We start from the raw sequence: 24,566 nt of genomic DNA, 5'->3' as shown, positions 1-24,566 counted from the left end.
CTTAGTTGCTCTGCGGCATGTGGGATCTTCCCAGACCAGGGATCAAACCTGTGTACCCTGCATTGGCAGGCGGATTCTTAACCACTGCACCACCAGGGAAGTCCCTGTCATTTACTTTTTAAAAAACAGAGATCGTGTGTGTGTGTGTGTGTGTGTATACATATATATATATATATATACATATACATATATATATACACACACACATATATATATATAGAGGGAGAGAGAGAGTGTGTGGCACGAGAGAGATTAAATGAAGCAAAATTGTTGAATCTATATATATGTTTGTTATATAAATCTTTCAACTTTTTTATAACTTTATCATTTTTAAAAATAAAAAGTTGGTAAAAAATTATATATATTCATTTGAAGTGTTCTAGTTACTAAAACTCAATTGATGCTCCACCTGGAATCAATTCAGTATAGCACAATGGATAAGAGCATGGGTGCTAGAATCATATTATATGTTCAAATCCCAACTCCATTATGTACTAGCTGTGTGACCTTAAGCAAGTTCCTTAATTTCTCTGTGCCTCTGTTTCCTCATCTGCAAAATGGGGATAAAAGAACATCTACCTAATGAGATTATGGTAAAGATTAAATGAAATAATATATGCCAGTATATTGCCTTCCATATAGAAAATGTTCAGTAAATATTAACTGTTATCATCACTGTCATCATTTCATATTTGCTTCCTACCAGTAAGTGTAAATGGACTTTGATTCCATTTCCTTTCCTCTCTTCATAACACCTCCAATAAACCACACTATCCATTCTGCTCCAGCTACAAATGCTGCAATGAGACGTCTTCAGTCAAGCCAAGTTTAACCCACTTCTTTTTTCAGAGGATTTCTGAGAAAGCAGATCATCATGTACCAGGGAAACAAGTACAGTTAAGAAGGGAAAGGTATACCTAGACTGATACGGATAAACTACTTACACTAGCACTAAATCACAGTATTATAATTGTTTAAGCTAACAGAAACCTTAGAGATCATCTTGTTCAGCCTTGTCATTTTACAGATGAGAAAACTGAAGCCCAGGAAAGTTAAATGCTTCGCTTAACAGCACACACTATTAATAACGTACCAGGCACTGTTCTAAGTGTTTAACAGAATCTCACTGAATCCTCACAACCATCCCATGAGAAGGGTACTATAATTATTCCCATTTTACATATGGAGGAATCTGAGGTCCATGTACCACAGCCAATAAGTGGTAAGCACACTGGATCTGAAGCTAGACTGCATCAGTCAGAATTCCTCCGCCACTTCTCTAGGAGATGGGTCAAAAAAGATCTTGCTGTGATTTATGTCAGAGAGTGTTCTTCCTATGTTTTCCTCTAAGAGTTTTATAGTGTCTAGTCTTACATTTAGGTCTCTAATCCATTTTTCGTTTATTTTTGAGTATGGTGTTAGGGAGTGTTCTAATTTCATTCTTTTACATGTAGCTGTCCACTTCTCCCAGCACCACTTATTGAAGAGACTGTCTTTTCTCCATTGTATATCCTTGACTCCTTTGTCATAGATTAGTTGACCATAGGTGCGTGGGTTTATCTCTGGGCTTTCTATCTTGTTCCATTGATCTATGTTTCGGTTTTTGTGCCAGTACCATATTGTCTTGATTACTGTAGCTTTGTAGTATAGTCTGAAGTCAGGGAGTCTGATTCCTCCAGCTCCATTTTTTCCCCTGAAGACTGCTTTGGCTATTCGGGGTCTTCTGTGTCTCCATACAAATTTTAAGATATTTTTTTGAAGTTCCATAAAAAATGCCATCGGTAATTTGATAGGGATTGCATCGAATCTGTAGATTGCTTTGGGTAGTAGAGTCATTTTCACAATATTGATTCTTCCAATCCAAGAACATGGTATATCTCTCCATCTGTTGGTATCATTTTTAATTTCTTTCATCAGTGTCTTATAGCTTTCTGAATACAGGTCTTTTGTCTCCCTAGGTAGGTTTTTTCCTAGGTATTTTATTCTTTTGTTGCAATGGTAAATGGGAGTGTTTTCTTGATTTCTCTTACAGATTTTTCATCATTAGTGTATAAGAATGCAAGAGATTTCTGTGCATTAATTTTGTATCCTGCAGCTTTACCAAATTCATTGATTAGCTCTAGCAGCTTTCTGGTGGCATTTTTAGGATTCTCTATGTATAGTATCATGTCATCTGCAAACAGTGATAGTTTTACTTCTTCTTTTCCAAGTTGTATTCCTTTTATTTATTTTTCTTCTCTGATTGCCGTGGCTGGGACTTCCAAAACTATGTCGAATAATAGTGGTGAGAGTGGATATCCTTGCCTTTTTCCTGATCTTAGAGGAAATGCTTTCAGTTTTTCACTACTGAGAATGATGTTTGCTGTGGGTTTGTTGTGTATGGCCTTTATTATGTTGAGGTAGGTTCCCTCTATGCCCACTTTCTGGGGTGTTTTTAGCATAAATGGGTGTTGAATTTTGTCAAAAGCCTTTTCTGCATCTATTGAGATGAACATATGGTTTTTCTTCTTCAATGTGTTAATATGGTGCACACTGATTGATTTGCATATATTGAAGAATCCTTGCATCCCTGGGATATATCCCACTTGACTGTGGTGTATCAACCTTTTAATGTGTTGTTTGATTCTGTTTGCTAGTATTTTGTTGAGGATTTTTGCATCTATATTCATCAGTGATATTGGTCTGTAATTTTCTTTTTTTGTAGTATATTTGTCTGGTTTTGGTGGCCTCACAGAATGAGTGTGGGAGTGTTCCTTCCTCTGCAATTTTTTGGAAGAGTTTGAGAAGGATGGGTGTTAGCTCTTCTCTAAATGTTTGATAGAATTCACCTGTGAAGCCATCTGGTCCTGGACTTTTGTTTTTTGGAAGATTTTTAATTACAGTTTCAATTTCATTACTTGTGATTGGTCTGTTCATATTTTCTATTTCTTCCTGGTTCAGTCTTGGAAGGTTATACCTTTCTAAGAATTTGTCCATTTCTTCCAGGTTGTCCATTTTATTGGCACAGAGTTGCTTGCAGTAGTATCTTAGGATGCTTTGCATTTCTGTGGTGTCTGTTGTAACTTCTCCTTTTTCATTTCTAATTTTATTGATTTGAGTCCTCTCCCTCTTTTTCTTGATGAGTCTGGCTAATGGTTTATCAATTTTGTTTATCTTCTCAAAGAACCAGCTTTTAGTTTTATTGATCTTTGCTACTGTTTTCTTTGTTTCTGTTTCATTTATTTCTGCTGTGATCTTTATGATTTCTTTCCTTCTGCTAACTTTGGGTTTTGTTTGGTCTTCTTTCTCTAGTTCCCTTAGGTGTAAGGTTAGATTATTTATTTGAGATTTTTCTTGTTTCTTGAGGTAGGCTTGTATAGCTATAAACTTCCCTCTTAGAACTGCTTTTGCTGCATCCCATAGGTTTTGGATCATCGTGTTTTCATTGTCATTTGTGTCTAGGTATTCTTTGATTTCCTCTTTGATTTCTTCAGTGATCTCTTGGTTATTTAGTAACATATTGTTTAGCCTCCATGTGTTTGTGTTTTTTACGTTTTTTTCCTGTAATTGATTTCTAATCTCATAGCATTGTGGTCAGAAAAGGTGCTTGATATGATTCCAATTTTCTTAAATTTACTGAGGCTTGATTTGTGACCCAAGATGTGATCTATTCTGGAGAATGCTCCGTGCGCACTTGAGAAGAAAGTGTAATCTGCTGTTTTTGGATGGAATGTCCTATAAATATCAATTAAATCTATCTGGTCTATTGTGTCATTTAAAGCTTCTGTTTCCTTATTTATTTTCATTTTGGATGATCTGTCCATTGGTGCAAGTGAGGTGTTAAAGTCCCCCACTATTATTGTGTTACTGTCAATTTCCTCTTTTATAGCTGTTAACAGTTGCCTTATGTATTGAGGTGCTCCTATGTTGGGTGCATATATATTTATAATTGTTATATCTTCTTCTTGGATTGATCCCTTGATCATTATGTACTGTCCTTCCTTGTCTCTTGTAACATTCTTTATTTTAAAGTCTATTTTATCCGATATGAGTATAGCTACTCCAGCTTTCTTTTGATTTCCATTTGCATGGAGTATCTTTTTCCATCCCCTCACTATCAGTCTGTTTGTGTGCCTAGGTCTGAAGTGGGTCTCTTGTAGACAGGATATAGATGGGTCTTGTTTTTGTATCCATTCAGCAAGCCTGTGTCTTTTGGTTGGAGCATGTAATCCATACACGTTTAACGTAATTATACATATGTATGTTCCTATGACCATTTTCTTAATTGTTTTGGGTTTGTTTTTGTAGGTCCTTTTCTTCTCTTGTGTTTCCCACTTAGAGAAGTTCCTTTAGCATTTGTTGTAGACCTGGTTTGGTGGTGCTGAATCCTCTTAGCTTTTGCTTGTCTGTAAAGCTTTTGATTTCTCCATCGAATCTGAATGAGATCCTTGCATGGTAGAGTAATCTTGGTTGTAGGTTCTTCCCTTTCATTACTTTAAGTATATCATGCCACTCCCTTCTGACTTGTAGAGTTTCTGCTGAGAAATCAGCTGTTAACCTTATGGGCGTTACCTTGTATGTTATTTGTCATTTTTCCCTTGCTGCTTTCCATAATTTTTCTTTGTCTTTAATTTTTGCCAATTTGATTACTATGTGTCTTGGTGTGTTTCTCCTCGGGTTTATCCTGTATGGGACTCTCTGCGCTTCCTGGACTTGGGTGGCTATTTCCTTTCCCATGTTAGGGAAGTTTTTGACTATAATCTCTTCAAATATTTTCTCTGGTCCTTTCTCTCTCTCTTCTCCTTCTGGGACCCCTATAATGCAAATGTTGGTGTGTTTAATGTTGTCCCAGAGGTCTCTTAGGCTGTCTTCATTTCTTTTCATTCTTTTTTCTTTATTCTGCTCTGCATCAGTGAATTCCACCATTCTGTCTTCCACGTCACGTATCTGTTCTTCTGCCTCAGTTATTCTGCTATTGGTTCCTTCTAGTGTAGTTTTCATTTCAGTTATTGTATTGTTCATCTCTGTTTGTTTGTTCTTTAATTCTTCCAGGTCTTTGTTAAACATTTCTTGCATCTTCTCTATCTTTGCCTCCATTCTTTTTCCGAGGTCCTGGATCCTCTTTACTATCATTATTCTGAATTCTTTTTCTGGAAGGTTGCCTATCTCCAGTTCATTTAGTTGTTTTTCTGGGGTTTTATCTTGTTCCTTCATCTGGTACATAGCCCTCTGCCTTTTCATCTTGTCTATCTTTCTGTGAATGTGGTTTTTGTTCCACAGGCTGCAGGACTGTAGTTCTTCTTGCTTCTGCTCTGTGCCCTCTGGTGGATAAGGCTATCTAAGAGGCTTGTGCAAGTTTCCTGATGGAAGGGACTGGCGGTGGGTAGATCTGACTCTATGAATTTATCTTACAAATAGACACAAACAAATGCACAAAACTATACAGACAAGGACATTTACTGTAGCAGTAGTTTAGTATAATCATGGAAATAACTCAAATATCAATTAATAGATTATTTAAATTATGGTATAATACAAAAATTTTAAGAGACTGAGATAAGTTAATATATAATGATATAATTTCATTTTTGTTAGGAAATCATTTTCAAAGCAACTCGGAAACAGACTCTGACCTGTCAGGGTGGCAATGGCCACTGAGCAGGGAGGAAGTTCTGCCTCCCACTCTGAGCAGGCTCTAGCTCCTCCAATAGCAGTCACACCTCTTATCAAGGTGACAGTGGCCAGCACACCCTCAGGAAAGATGTGGCTGTCATCCACATAAAATTCAGCCTTCACAGCAAAGACACTGGGCACATGCAGTCTACAAAGGGACACTCCCACATAAAAACACCCCTTCAAGACCACAATAGTTAACTGTTTTACCCAAATTCACAGAGAAAGAGAAAGTAAAATGAAAAGGCAAAGGAACTACTCTCAATTGAAAAAGCAAGAGAAAACCCCTGAAAAAAAAAAAAAAAAGAAACGGAGATAATCAGTCTATCAGACAATGAACTAAAAAATTTGGTAATATGGGAATTCCCTGGCGGTCCAGTGGTTAGGACTTGGCGTTCTCACTGCCAGGGGCCCGGGTTCGATCCCTGGTCCGGGAACTAAGATCCTGCAAGCGTGAGATCTTAGTTTCCGTGGTGTGGCCAAAAAAAAAAAAAAAAAAATTTGGAAATAAAAATGCTAACTGAATTAAGAAAGAGAAATGATCTATAAGCACAGATCATTTTAATAAGGAACTAGAAACTATAAATAAGACCCAATCAAAAACAGGTAATTCAATTCCTGAGATAAAAGCACTCTAGAAGCAATGAATAGCAGACCACATCACAGAAGAACACATAAGTGATCTGGAAGACAGAATAATGGAAATCACCCAATCAGAACAGTAGACAGAAAGACAAATGAAAATAAACAAACCAAAAAACCCAAAACAAACAAACAACAAAAAAAACCCAAAAGCAACATGTGAGATCTTTGGGATAATATAAAATGTGCCAACATTCACATTATGGGGTTTTCAGAAGGAGAAGATAGAGAGAAACTGTATTTAAAGAAATTATGGCTGGAAATTTCCCAAATCTAAAAAAGTAAACAGATATCCAGGTACAGGAAGCACATAGGGCCCCAAACAAGGTGAACCCAAACAGACCCACACCAAAACATATCATAATTAAAATGGCAAAAGTTAAAGATAAATAGAAAATTCTAAAGGCAGCAAGAGAAAAACAGAGTCATATATAAAGGAATGTCTAAAAGCCTATCAACTGATTTCTCTGCAGAAATTCTGCAGGCCAGAAGGGAGTGGCATGATATATTCAAAGTCCTAACAGGGAAAAACCTGCAACCTAGGATACTTTACCCAGAAAGATTATCATTTAGAATAGAAGGAGAGATAAAGAACTTCTCAGACAAGTAAAACCTAAAAGAGTTCACCAATACTAAACCTCACCTAAAAGAAATGTTGGAGGGTCTTCTCTAAATGGAAAAGAAGTAACAATCTATAGGAAAGGGGAAATCCCAAAAGAAAAGGCAAATATATAGTAAGGATTGAAGATCACTTAAATAAGACAGTACCTAGATTAAAAAAAAAAAGAAATTATAAAAGCAACTATAACTACAATAAACAGTAAAGGGATAAGCATGAATGTAAAATATGACATCAAAAAACAACATATGAAGGGAAATTCCCTGGTGGTCCAGTGGTTAGGACTCGGTGCTCTCACTGCCAGGGCCCCAGGTTTGATCCCTGGTCAGGGTACTAAGATCCCACAACCCGTGCAGTGTGTGTGTGGGAAAAAATATATATATATATATATTTATATATGATATATATGATATATATATATGAAGGAGGGGAGTGAAAACTGTAGAACTTTTCAGAATGTGTTTGAACTTAAATGATTATCAGTTTAAAGCAAGTAGACATAATTATAGGTCAACATATATGAACCCCATTGTAACTACAAATCAAAAACCTACAGTAGATACACAAAAACCAAAAAGAAAGGAATTCAAGCATATTAAAAAAGAAAATCATCAAACCACTATGGGAGAAACAAAAAGAAGAAATGAATGAAGACGAACTACAAAAACAACTGGAAGGGCTTCCCTGGTGGCGTAGTGGTTGGGAGTCCGCCTGCCGATGCAGGGGACACGGGTTCGTGCCTCGGTCCAGGAAGATCCCACATGCCGTGGAGCGGCTGGGCCCATGAGCCATGGCCGCTGAGCCTGCGCGTCCGGAGCCTGTGCTCCACAACGGGAGAGGCCATGACAGGGAGAGGCCCGCGTACCGCAAAAAAAACAAAAAAACAAAAAAACAAAAAAACTGGAAAACAAGGATTAAAATGGCAATGAGTACATATCTATCAATAATTACTTTAAATGCCAATGGACTAAACACTCCAAAAGACAGCGTGGCTGACTGGATAAAAAAAACAAAACCCTTCAATAAACTGCCTAGTAAACTCACTTCAGGGTAAAAGACACATACAGACTGAAAGTAAGTGGATAAAAAAACACTTCATGCAAACGAGAATGACAAGAAAGCAGGGGTAGCAATACTCATATCAGACAAAATAGACTTTCAAAGGTTATAAGAAAAGATAGCAAAGGGCATTATATAATGACAGAGGGATCAAAACAAGACAGGATATAACACTTGTTAACATACATGCACCTAATATAGGCGCACCTAAATATATAAAGCAAATTTTAACAGACATAAAGGGAGAAATTGACAAAAATATAGTAACAGTAGGGGACTTTAACATCCCATTTACATCGACGGACAGAAAATCCAGACAGAAAATCAACAGGGAAACAGTAGTCTTAACTGACACATTAGACCAGTTGGACTTAATTGATAGCTACAGGAAATAACATCCAAAAATAGCAGAATACATACACATTCTTTTCAAGGGCACATGGAACGTTCTCCAGGATAGATCACATACTACGTCACAAAACAAGTCTCAAGAAATGTAAGAGGATAGAAATTATATCAAGCATTTCTCCCAAGCACAACAGTATGAAACTATAAATGAACTACAGAAAGAAAACCAGGAAAGAACAAACACACTGAGACTAAACAATATGCTACTAAAAAAAAAAAAAAAAAAAAGGGGGTCAATGATGAAATCAAAAAGGAAATTAGAAAATACCTCAGGACAAATGAAGATGAAAACACAGTTTTCCAAAATCTATGGGATGCAGCAAAAATAGTTCTAAGAGAGAAGTTCATAGTGATATAGGCCTTCCTCAAGAATAAGAAAAATCTCAAATAAACAACCTAACGTACCACCTAAAAGAATTAGAAAAAGAAAAACAAAGTCCAAAGTCAGCAGAAGGAAGGAAATAATAAAGATCAGAGAGAATAAATAAAATAGAGACCAAAAAAATCAACAGAGAAGATCAATGAAACCAAGACCTGGTTATTTAAAAAGACAAATAAAATTGATAAACTTTAGCCAGGCTCTCATCAAGAAGAAAAGAGAGAGGACCCAAATAAACACAATACTACAGAGAAACAAACAAACAAAATGACAGAGAATACTACGAATAGTTATATGCCTACAAACTGGATAACCTAGAAGACATGGACAAATTTCTAGAAAGATACAGCTTGCCAAGACTGAGTCAAGAAGAAACAGATAATTTGAAGACCGATCACTAGGAGTGAAATTGAATCTACAATTAAAATACTCCCAGCAAACAAAAGTCCAGGACCAGACAACCAAACATGTAAAGAAGAACTTATACTTATCCTTCTCAAACTATTCCAAAAATCTGAAGAGGAGGGAATGCTCCCAAATTCATTTTATGAGGCCCCACCATTACCCTGATACCAAAATCACACATAGACTCTACAAAAAAGGAAAATTACAGGCCAATATCTTTGTTTAATAGAGATGCAAAAATCCTCAACAAAATATAAGCAAACCTAATCCAATGATGCATAAAACGGATCATACACTATGATCAAGTTGGATTTATCCCAGGGTCACAAGGATGGTTCAACATACACAAATTAGCCAATGTGACATACCACTTTAACAAACAAAAAAAGATGAAAATCACATGATTATCTCAACAGACGCAGAAAATGCATTTGACAAACTCAATATCCATTCATGATAAAAATGTTCATCAAAGTGGGTATAGAGGGAACAAATCTCAACATATATGACAAACCCACAGCCAACATAATACTGAACAGTGAAATGCTGAAAGCCTTCCCGCTGAATTCAGGAAATAGTACTGGAAGTCCTAGACACAGTAATCAAAAACAAAAAGAAATAAAAGGTACACAAGTTGCAAGGGAAGAGCTAAAACTGTCATTATGTGCAGATGACATGATACTCTATAGAGAACCCTAAAGTCTAGGCCCCAAAACTATTAGAACTAATAGATGAATTTGGAAAGGGTGCAGGATACAAGACTAATATACAGAAATATGCTGCGGTTCTATATACTAATAATGAAATATCAAAAAGAGAAAGTAAAAAACAATCCTGTTTAAAATTGCACCAAAAACAAACTCTAGGAATAAACTTCACCAAGGAGGTGAAAGACCTATACTCTGAAAACTATAAAACATTGAGGAAGATGATTCGAAGAAATGGAAAAATATTCCGTGCTATTGGGTTGGAAGAATTAACATTATTAAAATGGGCATACTAGCCAAATCAATCTACAGATTTAATGCAATCCCTATCAAAATACCCAGGACATTTTTCACAGAACTAGAACAAATTATCCTAAAATTTATATGAAGTCACAATAGACCCTTAATTGCCAGGGCAATCCTGAGAAAAAGGAACAAAGCTGGATGTATAACCCTCCCAGACGTCACACTATCCTAAACTGTAGTAAGCAGAACAGCATGGTATTGGCACAAAAATAGACACATAGATCAATGAAACAGAATACAGCCCAGAAATAAACCCAAGCACCTGCAATAAATTAATCTACAACAAAAGAGGTAAGCCTATACAATGGAGAAAAGACAGTGTCTTCAACAAGTGGTGCTAGGAAAATGGACAGCCACATGTAAAACAGTAAGACTAGAACATTCTCTTTCACACCATATACACAAAAACAAAACAAAACAAAACAAAACAAACCCTCAAAACAGTTTAACTGTAAGCCCCGAAACCATAACACTCCTAGAAGAGAACAGAGGCGGAGCACTCTGTGACAGACAGTGCAGCAATATTTTCCTGGATCAGCCTCCTAAGGCAAAGGAAATAAGAGCAAAAATAAACAAATGGGGCCTAATTAAACTTAAAGATTTGCAGAGCAAAAGAAACCACTGACAAAAGAAAAAGACAAACCATGGAATGGAAGAAAATAATGGCAAATGATGCGGCTGACAAGGGGTTCATATCCAAAATGTATGAACAGCTCATACAACTCAGTATCAAAAAAAAACAAGCAAACAATTCAATCCAAAAGTGGGCATAGGATCTGAATAGACATTTTCCCAAAGAAGACATGGAGATGGCTAACAGGCACATGAAAAGATGCTCAACATCACTAATTATTAGAGAAATGCAAATCAAAACCACAATGAGGTATCACATCACACTGGTCAGAATGGTTAGCATCAAAAAGTCTACAAAAGGGGCTTCCCTGGTGGCGCAGTGGTTGAGAGTCCGCCTGCCGATGCAGGGGACACGGGTTCGTGCCCCGGTCCGGGAAGACCCCACATGCCGTGGAGCAGCTGGGCCCGTGAGCCATGGCCGCTGAGCCTGCGCGTCCGGAGCCTGTGCTCCGCAGCGGGAGAGGCCACAACAGTGAGAGGTCTGCGTACCGCAAAAAAAAAAAAAAAAAAGTCTACAAAAGACAAATGTTAGAGAGGATGTGGAGAAAAGCGAACCCTCCTCATACACTGTTGGTGGGCATGTAAATGGGTGTAGTCACTATGGAGAACAGTATGGAGGGTCCTCAAAAAGCTAAAAATAGACTACCATATGATCCTGCAATTCCACTCCTGGGTATATATGCAGAAAAAATGAAAACACTGATTCAAAGAGATACGGGCACCACAATGTTCATAACAGCACTATTTACAATAGCCAAGACATGGAAACAACCCAAGTGCCCAGCAACAGCTGACTGGTTTACAAAGATGTGTCATACACACACACACACACAAATGGAGTATTAGTTGGTCATAAAAAACAATGAAAAAAAGCCATTTGCAGAAACATGGATGGACCTAGAGAATGTTATGCTTAGTGAAATAAGTCAGAGGAAGATAAATACTGTATGATATCACTTGTATGTGGAATCTAAAATGCAATACAAATGAATGTGTATGCAAAACAGAAATAGACTCACAGATATAGAAAACAAACTAGTGGTTACCAAAGGGGAGAGGAAAGCAGGAAGGGATAAATTAGGGGTATGGGATTAACAGATACAAATTATCATATAAAAAGTAGATAAGCGGGCCTCCCTGGTGGCGCAGTGGTTAAGAGTCCGCCTGCCGATGCAGGGGATACGAGTTCGTGCCCCGGCCTGGGAGGATCCCATATGCCGCGGAGCGGCTGGGCCCGTGAGCCATGGCCGCTGGGCCTGCGCATCCGGAGCCTGTGCTCCGCAACGGGAGAGGCCACAACAGTGAGAGGCCCGCATACAGCAAAAAAAGAAAAAAAAAAAAAAAAAGTAGATAAGCAACAAGAATACACTGTATAGCACTGGGAATTATGCCCAGTATCTTGTAATAACCTATAACGGAATACAATCTGACAAAAATACTAAATCAATATGCTGTATACCTGAAACTAAGACAAAACTGTAAATCAACTGTACTTCAAAAAACAAAACAACATATGAAAGTATATGCACAGAAGAAGAAATCCATATGCTAAGCATAAAAACATATTTATACCATATACTAAACTAAATAGTTTTACAGTATTTCAATTTTTATAATGGTAATTTTTTCTAATCATATATAAATTATACAGCCTATCAAGCCAGTTAGATTTCTACAGAGATCCCACATGCCAAGAAGCCAAACCAACAACAAAACAGGCCTTTTTTAAAAAGTAGGTAACACTAACTAGGCTAAGGCAAGTCTAGTACTTTAAGGTATGAAACCTAGATACAGGGAAAAGTCCTAGCTAGTGATATGAAAGTTAAATAATTTGATTATGCATCAGGGTGGAAGAGATGATAAAATGATCAGAGGAAATGTAGTGGGGGAGCATTGAAAAGGCATAGAATAAAGGATAGAAGTAGAACTGATGGAAACCAAGATAAGAATTAGAGTCCAGTAGGAAAGAAGCAAACACATAATATGTTTACATTTAGGATATATAATGGTAATATGTTACAGCTATTTTTTTTCAATCTTTGATAGCCTGTGTATCTGACAATACTAATTTTATATCATGCCTAAATGAGTTAAACTGGGACTAAGGAGCCTGTTCTGGTACCTGTACTACTAAATAGCAGCATAATCTTAGTCCAAAAGCCCTTGACATCTTTGGTCTTCAGTTTTCAATTCCATAAAAATGATGGGTTCAAATTAGATAATTCAAAGTCATGTTCAGATAAAAAAATTCCATAATCCTAAAAGGACTGTTCCTCATTCAGTTAGGTAACTACTTGTCCAGCTATTTACCCACACCTACCCCTCACACCATTCCATACAAGAGATGACTAATGTTATGACAACTCCCTATTCCTGCATTCATGACAGACATTGGTAATTAGCTACAGCCCTTTGCCCCCAAGCCCAGTCACTGAGCTCTCTCTTACTTTCATACATCCTTGCAACCATTTTCAATCAATTGGAGATGGTACTTGAGAAAAAATCTGTTCACCATCCTATAAATCCATAAGCAAGATATGACTTTCAATACAATTTTAAAACTTCCTTAGTATTTTCTACATTTTAAGAAACTCTGATAATTCTCTCCTATGAATAAAATTGACTCATATTTTTGTACTCATTAGATTAATAAAATAGGATATAAGCTCCATCAAGATAACCTGAAGATACCAGCCTATGTATTTCCTGATTTATTTATTCTGAATCACTTTTAATAACCTCTGCTAATATGACCTCCTTAGTCAGAGGCACCAATGCTAGGAATTCTACACTCACGCAAACTGTCAAAGAACCTAATATATATCCATTAATCCTATTCAATGGCATAAGGAGGTCTGGGGTAATGAACTGTATTGCATTGCTAATTTACTTAGCGTATGTTCAGTATAACAAGAGATAGCGAGAGCAAATCAGGATTTAAAAATAACATTTATCTCAAGGTTTTCTTCCATAAAATATTTAAAAATCTTTAGATATAGAAGCTGCCCACCATTTTAAAATGAGACAAGCAAACAAAGAAAAAAAAATATCCTTACCAGTTTTTCTGCTTCTGTGTTCATTTCCCTTAATTTCTTGATATGTTCCTTTTTAATCATGAGAATTTTTGATAATCTGGTCTATAGACAATGAAGAAGAGATGTTTTGGAATAAACACAGGCACTTAAGTATATCATGTAGATGTCAAATTTCTAAGTTTTCACCAAGATATTTTAGCAGATTTTGGTGTTTCAATATAAATATAGCACAGACACTATTTTATAAGTCAGACTGGCTGAGAAGAAGATATTTTAAAATCCACTGTAACCAGGATATGTCAAAACGATTAAGGAGTCAACCTGAATAAGCTTTCACTGGTCCAATATGGAACAATGTGTGGACCAATCATAATAATAACTACAGTTAACTGAAGCACAAATACATTAAAATCCATGAGTTCAGACTGATACTTAAACAAAATTAACCATTGTTGGAGAATACTAGTGACCATACTCATAAACTGGAAAGCAAAGACAAAGAGTCAAGCATTTATCCTGCCTATACTATACAAACTATGCCATTAGGTAACCAAATAATAGATTAGGGGAAGTTTTTCCTTATAGAACTATTTCAGCTACTAAACAAAGAACAAGAATAGCACCATTTTGCAATCCTAATGAATGAATTGACCTAGGCATTGATAATTAGTACCAGCCAACATTATATAAAAAAAGAGATAAAATAATATGGGTATCCTATTAGAACACAAAACCACACATAAAAGTAGTCACACAAAAACAAGTACACCAATCAAATAAAAAACCCAAATCAAATCAAACCTTTATATTCAATGAGCAATTTACATGAACTATAAAAGACAAAAGAATATGTTGGATGTTATCACAAGGATTCAGTCAGCAAAATCCAGACTGTGGGAGACTCTATGGACAAATAATCCAGTTTTTTCAACAAATAAGTTAATGGGGAAAAAGTACAGTCAACATTTAAGAGACAACTGGAGAACTGGAATGCTGACTGGATATGTGACGATATTAAGACTTTTTTGTTAACTTTTTAGGTATAATAATGATAATATAGTTATGTCTCTTAAAAAAAAAAGGGCCCTTACCACTTAAAGATATATAACGAAATATTTACAGATAAATGATATGACGTCTGATTTCTCAAAACAGAGAAAGTGGGTGGGAGTATAGCTAAAACTGAACTGGCCAGGAGTTGTTGATAACTGTTATAGCTAGATAATGGGTACCCAGAGGTGCATTATACAACTCTGTCTGCTTTTCCTTTTTTAATTAATTAATTAATTAATTTTATTTATTGTCTGTGCTGGGTCTTTGCTGTTACACGCAGGCTTTCTCTAGCTGTGGCGAGTGGGGGCTGTTCTTCGTTGTGGTGCACAGGCTTCTCATTGCGGTGGCTTCTCTAGTGTGGAGCACGGGCTCTAGGTGCGCAGGCTTCAGTAGTTGTGGCACATGGGCGCAGTAGTTGTGGCTCGCGGGCTCTAGAGCACAGGCTCAGTAGTTGTGGTGCACGGTCTTAGCTGCTCTGTGGCATGTGGGATCTTCCCGGACCAGGGCTCGAGCCCGTGAACCCTGCATTGGCAGGTAGATTCTTAACCACTGCGCCACCGGGGAAGTCCCCTGTCTGAATTTACATGCATTAAATTTTTGATAATTAAAAAAAAATCTAAAAACTTGACCTAAGTTGATACAGGCAGAGGGAGGGCCTGGTGAGATATGTTACATACTTATTCACACAGTCCCTCATTAGTATCTCCAGAGCTCTGGACTCTGGTACCCTGTCTCTAGTTGTTGGGGTTTTATGGAAATTTGTGTGATTCTTCAGTTAGAAGCAGTAAAAGATGGGATGAAGGCAACAGTCTCTCTCCCATTTTCAGTTGTGTTTCTTGTTTTTTTTAATTAATTAATTAATTTTTGGCTGCCTTGGGTCTTCGTTGCTGTGCGCGGGCTTTCTCTAGTTGTGGCAAGCGGGGCTACTCATTGTTGTGGTGCACGGGCTTCTCATTGTGGTAGCTTCTCTGTTGTGGAGCACAGGCTCTAGATGCTCAGGCTTCAGTTGTGGCTCACGGGCTCAGTAGTTGTGGCTCGCAGGCTCTAGAGCACAGGCTCAGTAGTTGTGGTGCACGGGCTTAGCTGCTCCGCGGCATGTGGGATCTTCCCGGATCACGGCTCAAACCCGTGTCCCCTGCATTGGCAGGCGGACTCTTAACCACTGCGCCACCAGGGAAGTCCCTTCTTGCTTGTTTTTGATAGAAAATCACGCTGTTTCCTTTTCATTCTTTTCAAAACTGAGTCCTCTCTAAGAAGTGGGTCAATCTTTTAGATTCCTCAAAATCCCTAACCCCAGGAAAGAAAAAGTTTCCTAACTAAGCAAATTCACTGTAAACTATGAGTTATAAAACTTGCAAAAAAATGCTGTTTATTTTGTTATAAGAAAGAAAACAGTAACAGAAAAAGACAAAAACATATCTCACAGCTTAACAAGAGCAAATCTGAGTTTCATAAAACTTTACATGTTACAAAAGACAAGTACATAAAAGGACTTTTATTTTTATCTGCTAGATAGCTTAAAAATGAAAGCAGTGTTTTAACTAGGCTTTTACATGTAGATTTTGAAGTTAAAATTAAGCACTGCAATCAAACATCTAAGCATCAATAAAAACATCAATACTTTAGAAGTAGCGTACTAGTGTTTAGCCTCTGACTCCCTCTGCTGGTGTATCGATGGATCGCTCTCTCTCTCTCTCTCTCTCTCTCTCTCTCTCTCTCTCTCCCCAGCCCCTCTCTCCCTCTCCCTGACCCCCTGTTCTTCCCCCCATCTCCCCCTACACACACTTGTCCAAATATGACATATTAGCTCTGTTTTTACTTCCACTATTTAAAAGAAAGAATTTCTTTAAAACAGAAGTGTCCTATGTGTGAAAATGATAAGCCTTGGCTCTTTTCATATTTTTAACTTTTCATATAAAAATATCTTATCTACCTTTGGAAGTTAAAAGGTGTAATTTTGTATTCCAAGGATAATTAACAACATACAACTAAGGAATAAAAAATGCTATACACATACACACAAATGACAAGACTTTTCCTCAAAATAACATTAATTGTAAAAGATAACACTGAATATTTTAATGGATTACGCTATAAACATTTTTATTTATAAAGACTCTATCCCAAGCCAAGTAGTTTTTCTTTTCAAATAAAAAGAAAAGAAACAAATCAAACATTATTTGACTATGATTCAAACTAAATAAAATAAAATAAAACATTAAATTACTGATAAAAAACAAACTAAATAATTTATTTAATCTAATTTTCAAAACAAACAGCGCATTACATTCTTAAGAGTCAGGCTATTCAAGGAAATTGTTCTATATAATAATTCTATGCTTGTTTCGATTTAGCCTTAGATTTCTTTGTGCCTAATCAATAAGTACTTAGCAAATGAATAGCTATTCCTAGTCTCAGAAAAGAAATAAAGTTCCTCCTAACCAGAGAGCTGGCCAACACATCACAATTGTTGAGGTGACTGATAATGGCAGGATTCACTGAGATTACTAAATAAAAACCTTTATAATTATACAATTTATGAACAGTTAACCATTCAGTTTCACAGAGCATATACTAGAAGGTTAGAGTCCTTAACACAGAAAAATAATAAGAACCAAACCCAAGAAAAGCCCAACAAAAATAGGTCTCTAAGTCTTTTTTTGCTGTTATAACTTATTTTCAAGCTTGTTGGAAAATAACAGAGTTCTTAAAACCAACACAATGATTTTCAAAAGTATAAAAATATTTGGTCCTAGAAAAATTTTCAACTTTAATAACACAAAAGTCATTGAATTTTTTTAACAAATAACCAAAATATTCAGAGCAATTCTTACCACTTGGATAAGGAACTCTACTGGAAAACCACCTAACGTTTCTGTGTCAGAGCCAGAAATTTTACTTCTCCAAGGTGACTGTCCTAATAAGGGGTCATTATCCTGTGGGAATAAAAGGGAATTATTTAACCATTGACTTTTCAAAAGGAAGTATCTATTTTTAAAATTTATTTATTTATTTATTTATTTTTGGCTGTGTTGGGTCTTCGTTGCTGCGTGCAGGCTTTCTCTAGTTGCGGCAAGCGGGGGTTGCTCTTCCTTGTGGTGCACAGGCTTCTCATTGTGGTGGCTTCTCTTGCTGCGGAGCACAGGCCCTAGGTGCGCGGGCTTCAGTAGTTGTGGCACGCGCGCTCAGTAGTTGTGGCTCGCCAGCTCTAGAGTACAGGCTCAGTAGTTGTGGTGCACGGGCTTAGCTGCTCCGTGGCATGTGGGATCTTCCCGGACCAGGGAACGAACCTGCGTCCCCTGCATTGGCAGGTGGATTCTTAACCACTGTACCACCAGGGAAGTCCCAGAAGTATCTTATTTTTTAAAAAATTTATTTTATTGAAGTATAGTTGATTTACAATGTTGTGCTAATTTCTGCTGTACAGCAAAGTGATTCAGTTATGCATATATATATACTTTTTTTCATATTCTTTTCCATTATGGTTTATCACAGGATATTGAATATAGTTCTCTGGGCTATACAGTAGGAAGGAAATATCTTATTCTTAAATAAAGAGCAAATTCTATTATAATTACTACTCTATTAAAAATCCTACAAAAAAGGAAAATATTTCCAGAGTTGAAGCAACTATTTTATTTACTTTATTAACTTTTTATTTAATATCTGACAACTCAAAATAATGTGGGCACCTCCTGAAGTTACTGTAATAGATGTGTATTTCATAAGAGCATAGTTTACATTCATAATAATCATTTAAACTACTGGTGGCATCTAAAAAATATTACTTACTGTAATTGGTGACTGGAGAGGAGGAGTATAATGTAACCGTGGTGGAGTCATAAAAAATCGAGAAGGTCGCTGTTTTTGTCCAAAGGCAGCAATAGGCATCGTCTCATGAGGCTCATTACTCTTTGGGAAAAGAAAATAGTCCCCAAAACTTGAAGACTTTACCAATCATTTTAGCTTTATAACAGTTCTATTTTATCATAAAGTATATTAACCTACAAAGATCAAAGGGCTAGAACTTAAGTCAGAGTATGGATATTACTCTGTTACTAAGAGGTTGAATTCATAAAAACAGAAGAAAGTGATCTATTGAAAGAAAGGAAAGTGATCTATGGTCACCCTTGGTTGTCTCTGTGTTAAAGACTATATGAATATTACCCACTGTAATTAAAGGCAATTCTTATCTGGCCAGGGAGAAATGTTTGGGTGATCTCATAAAGGAAATTACATTAATGAAACAGAAAAGTAATTTTTCTTTTTTGAAATGGGAGGTTTAAAGATTTCCTCCTTTAATGAAAAAAACTAAAGATTGGTATACCTTGCTCTATATTTAGTCCAAATTTCCCTTCTCTCCTACTCCTCTCTAAAAGTACATTTGATAAGGAAACCCTTACAGTAAGCAGAGAGTCACAGTTTTTTAAAAAGTATAGATCAGAAAAAAAAGACTCTTCTATTTTTGCACTAAGGAGATAAAGTAATTTTGATTTTTAATTGTAAGTTCACAACGCTTAAAAATCAAGTTTGGGCTTCTCTGGTGGCGCAGTGGTTTGAGAGTCCGCCTGCCAATGCAGGGGACAGGGGTTCGTGCCCCGGTCCGGGAAGATCCCACATGCCACGGAGCGGCTAGGCCCATGAGCCATGGCCCCTGAGCCTGCGCGTCCTGAGCCTGTGCTCCGCAACGGGAGAGGCCACGACAGTGAGAGGCCCGTGTACCACAAAAAAAAGAAAAAAGAAAAAAGAAAAAAAATCAAGTTTATAACAAAGAAATGGAAAAAGGGGATGCTAAATGTGAACAATTTAATTTCTATAATGCTTAGAGGCAAACAGTTTTGTTATAAAAATTTCATTACTCATTAAAAAAACTATTAGAGTTATATTTATCTTTTATATTTTAACTTATTAGAAAGGTATATAATTTCCATGACATTGCTAAATCAAGCATGATCATGAAATAATGGTCCAGTAGTTTAACGGACTATATCAGAAGTTCAAAAGATGTGGATTCCGGTCTCAATAGGGCAAGAATCCAGCTTGAAAGCCTTGAATAAATTACCTAAAGTACTTATGTCTCTATTTCCTCATGCAAAAGGTGGGGGTAATTAACAACCACCCTGCATACTCTGAGGATAAAATAGGAACATATAAAAATATATTTTGAAGTGCAAGATGTTAACATACTTTTAAAGTCATTTTGCAAGAGGACTATACCAACAGCTGAAATGAAAGTGTTGTGTAGCTTGTTCCCTAAGATTAGTTAGTCAAGAGTGATCAGTTGTGTCACACTAAATTAGGTAGATGGATGCTAGCTTCTGGAAAATGTGGAAGACTTAAGTATAGCTCTGCTCCAGGAGTCTAGTAAGCAGGGCTGGAAACCCCTAAAGATCTCTTCTTCTGTGATGTGAAATTTTGATTCTATCATAAATACAACCCCTAAGAAAACTCTACAAAACATATTTAATAGGCATAAAACACATGTATTATGAAACAATACTTACAAGAACTTCATAGTCAGGGATAGTATGAGTTCCAAGCCCTGCCCTATCAAAAGTTACTCTATAAGTAGCATTAAGGGTATCCACAGCATCTATCTGTCCAGTGAACAGACCATCATGAACACCACGTAATCGTGCTGAAAAAAGAAACAAAAAGGCATTATGATATTTAGGAGACACAAAAAACTGTCACATACAAAACTGCTCCAAGCATGTAATTCAAAGTGGAGAAAGTATAGTACTGTTGTCTATTAAAGTTTCAAAAAAAGCATGTACTTTATTTTAGGCTTAAAGGAACAACAAAAAATTTTTTTGAAACAGAAAACAAAACTATAAATGGTGATCCCTAATTTGATATATGAATGAAATCATATATCTACCAAACTAAGGGGAAAATACTTTAACATCATATCATTGCTTTAAACCTCGAATTGCAAAAAAAAAAAAAAAAGTCAACAAATTTGGTCATTATACTCATGAATGAATCACTAGGAGTAGTTCAACTGAAAAAAAAAAAAAGAAAAGAAAAGAAAAAAAAGACAAGGGTGCTATGCAGAAAAGATTTACTAGGTTTCAGACTGCTAACCTTAGAAAGGGTTGCCTATAATGTTGACTTCTGGGTACTTGAATTTGGGGAGTGTTCCCATTGTTCCCATACTAAGAAAGGTGGTTTACTGTGCCTAGACTGTGCAAACATTGTGGTTACCTGCTTTCCAATTCTTGTATGTGTTGGGCAGAAGGTGCCTACGTAACCGGCCCCCTGTAAAAACCTTGGGCATTGAGTTTCTAATGAGCTTCCCTGGTAGACAACATTTCACAAGTGCTGCTGCAACTTGCTGCTGAAGGAATTATGCAAGTCTTGTGTGACACTACAGGGAGGGGACTCTTGGAAGCTTGCACCTGTTTTCCTCTGGACTTTGGCTCCATGTACCTTTCCCTTTGCTTATTTTGCTTTATATCCTTTTCTGTGATAAGCCATGGCCATGAGTACAACTATTTTCCAAGTACTCAGTCTTTCTAGTGAATCACCAAACCAAACCTGGGGGTGGTCTTGGGGATCCCTCACACAGATGAATTCTTGTGTCACTATTTAAATCCAGTCTGAAGTAACATAAGGAAAATCCAAGCAAACATCCAGCATGAGTGAAAAATATAAGAACAGTAGCATTTAAGGCATTAAACTAGGCAAAGTGACACATTTTATACACACAAAAATGTATAAAGATAGTATTTATTTTTTAATTTTTTTTGGCCACGGTGTGTGCCATGTGGGATCTTAGTTCCCCAACCAGGGATCAAACCTGTGCCCCCTGCATTGGAAATGCGGAGTCTTAACTACTGGACCGCCAGGAAAGTCCCAATGATATCATTTAAATAAAATACAAATATTCAATGCAAAACTGTTTAAAAGGATCAACTGATAAAAACTCAATTGTAGAAGACTAAAATATCATTCTCTTATGGTTACCGGGGGGGAAGGGTGGCGGGAACGGATAGTTAGGGAGTTTGGGATTGACATGTACACACGGCTATATTTAAAATGGATAACCAACAAGGACCCACTGTATAGCACAGGGAACTCTGCTCAATGTTATGTGGCAGCCTGGATGGGAGGGGAGTCTGAGGGAGAATGGATACATGTATATGTATGGCTGAGTTGCTTTGCTGTGCACCTGAAACTGTCACAACATCGTTAATCAGCTATACTCCAATAAAAAATAAGAAGTTAAAAAAATATCATTCTCAGTCTTTGACAGACCAATTAAAGGAAAAGTAAACAGGTATACAGAAGATATGAGTAATAAAAGTTGAATAAACAAACATAAATACAGAAAAGGACCTCCAGTTATGGCAGCGTGAAGAGGTTGGTGATTCTTCTCTGCAAAAGACTTGTATAAACCTGTACAAGATTGTCAAAGACAACCATTTCAGGGTACTAGAAATGGGCCAAATGCAGAAAACAATTAAGAAACGATTACTGTTGAAAAATTGCTAGAGCTTCAGTTAAGGACAAGTGAACTCAGTGGCCTTCTTGCAAGAGGCTATTGACACTCTACCATCACCAACAGCTTGGTTGGTAAAAAGAGTTTTTCTAGTGTATGTTTGGTCATGGAAACAGTGTTGTTTGTTGCCAGAGGGGCAGACAGGATGTGGGCCAGTGGGTAAAAACCTGTGACTGGGCTAGTTAAGAGTGGCAAACTCGATCAGGAAAGAATAAGAAAACCCCACAACTTTGCAAGCCTAAGAGGTAGTCCTGTCTGAGGTGACTGGCAGAATAGCTAGGAATTTAACAGGGAGATCCTGGAAACTAGAGAGCCATAAAAAGACTGAAATAAACTCTCCATAAATTCTTGCCTAAGTGGAAAACTATGTGATTAGGTGGGAAAGACCTAAGAAAGTCTGGTAAAAAGTAAAAGCTAAGGATGACCTGAAAACGGACAGCAACTTTGTATGTGTTTCCCAAGTCCACACAGAGATCAGTCTGAGGCCTTTCTGGATTAAGATGTTTGAGTACAATCTCTGCCTAAGTCACTGGTTGGCCACTAAGTTATGCAGACACAGGAACATTCCCTAGGAAGCAAGCTTAAAAATAAAACAGTAAAAAAAAACTGAGCAGAGACATCAGTGGTTGCATAGGCAAGTTAATAAAGTAAAAACAATTCTCAAAAAAATTACAGAGTTGCTACAATATATTATCTAAAATATCTAGTTTTCAACCAAAAATTACTAGATATGTAATGAAATAAAAAAGCATGATTCTTACTCAGGATAAAAGTACAGTAAGTAGAAATTGACACAGATGATACATTAGCAAAGTCTTCAAAAGTAGATTTTATAAATATGTTCAGAGAATTAAAGACAATGACTCAACAGGGAATTTCACAGAAACTATACGAAAGAACCAAATAGAAACTCTAGAGTTAAAGAGAAGATTTGAAGAAAAGAATCAGGGAATATTTTAGATAATATATTGTAGCAAGTCTGGACTCTGATCTATTAGAGATCAACAGAAATTATCCAATCCAAAGAATACAGAGCACAAGATTGAAGAAAAATGAAGGGAGCCTCAGAGAGCTGTAGGAAGATGTCAAGTGCACCAACATATTTGTAATGAGAGACCCAAAGGAAGGAGAGAGAGAAGGAGAAAAGGAAATTGTAAGAAATTATGGCCAAAATTCTCCCATATTTGATTTAAAAAATTAAGCTACTAACCCATGAAACTCAATACACCCCAAATAGGATAAGTATAAAGAGTATCAAACCTAGACACATCATAGTGAAATTTCCAAAATCCAAGGATAAAGAGAGAATATTCAAGAGAAAAGCTTCAAGAGAAAAATGACTCATCACACGTAGGAGAAGAGCAACACAATCAACAGGTACATCTCATCAGAAACAATGAAGGTCAGAAGGCAACAGAGTGACATATTCAGTGTGCTAACAAGAAAAAACCATCAGGCAAGAATTCTATATCCTGTGAAACTATTTTTCACAAATGCAGGAGAAATGGAAACATTCTCAGATAAAAACAGAGAGAATCTGTTGCTACTAGACAAGTTAGGAAGAAATACTAAAACACATTCTTTGTGATAAAAGGAAATAATACCCGACAGTAACTAAAATCCACAGCAAGAAAAGAAAAACACCAGAAATGGTAAATATGTGGGTGCATATAAAAAACGGTGTGTACAAAATACACACACACACACACTTTTTTTTCTATTCTCTTCATTTTTAAAAAGTAAGATTATTTAAAGCAATAATTATAATACTATATTCTCAGGTTTATCACAGATATTAATGTAACACGTTTGATGACAGTAAAAAGGAAGTAGGAGAAAATGGAGCTATACTGGAGTAAATCTGCTGTATTTTATCAGAATTAATTCAGTATTAATCTTAATTAGATTGTGATATGTTAAAACTGCATATTGTATTTCCCAGAGCAACTAACACACACATACACACAAAACTCTCAAAAAATACCTAAAAATAACAACAGAGAAATCAAAATTGTATACTACATTTGTATACTAATATACAAATACTAACTATATAACTATACTAAATAAAATTTGTATACTAATTGTATCCTAAACAGTATTTGTTTAACACAGAAGAATGCAGGAAAGGAGGTAAAGGAAAATAAAGGATATGAGACATATT

The 24,566-nt window shown here is 36.5% G+C and overlaps 1 protein-coding gene across 3 annotated transcripts in view; it reads right to left on the bottom strand.

Moving 5' to 3' along the window:
* The window catches only part of LIN9 (lin-9 DREAM MuvB core complex component), a 94,847-nt gene that overhangs the window by 7,523 nt on the left and 62,758 nt on the right, over nucleotides 1-24,566 (bottom strand). For all 3 annotated transcript variants that reach the window (XM_060088625.1, XM_060088626.1, XM_060088627.1), the window contains exons 8-10: nucleotides 20,403-20,536; nucleotides 18,691-18,810; nucleotides 17,733-17,834 (exon numbers count right to left, since the gene is read on the bottom strand). In XM_060088625.1, the coding sequence (XP_059944608.1) occupies nucleotides 17,733-17,834; nucleotides 18,691-18,810; nucleotides 20,403-20,536 (356 nt within the window). The remainder of the gene's footprint in view (nucleotides 1-17,732; nucleotides 17,835-18,690; nucleotides 18,811-20,402; nucleotides 20,537-24,566) is intronic.

The sequence above is a fragment of the Mesoplodon densirostris genome, chromosome 2 (assembly GCF_025265405.1).
Source record: "Mesoplodon densirostris isolate mMesDen1 chromosome 2, mMesDen1 primary haplotype, whole genome shotgun sequence".
Lineage (NCBI taxonomy): Eukaryota > Metazoa > Chordata > Mammalia > Artiodactyla > Ziphiidae > Mesoplodon > Mesoplodon densirostris.
This window is presented reverse-complemented; position numbering and strand designations above follow the sequence as displayed.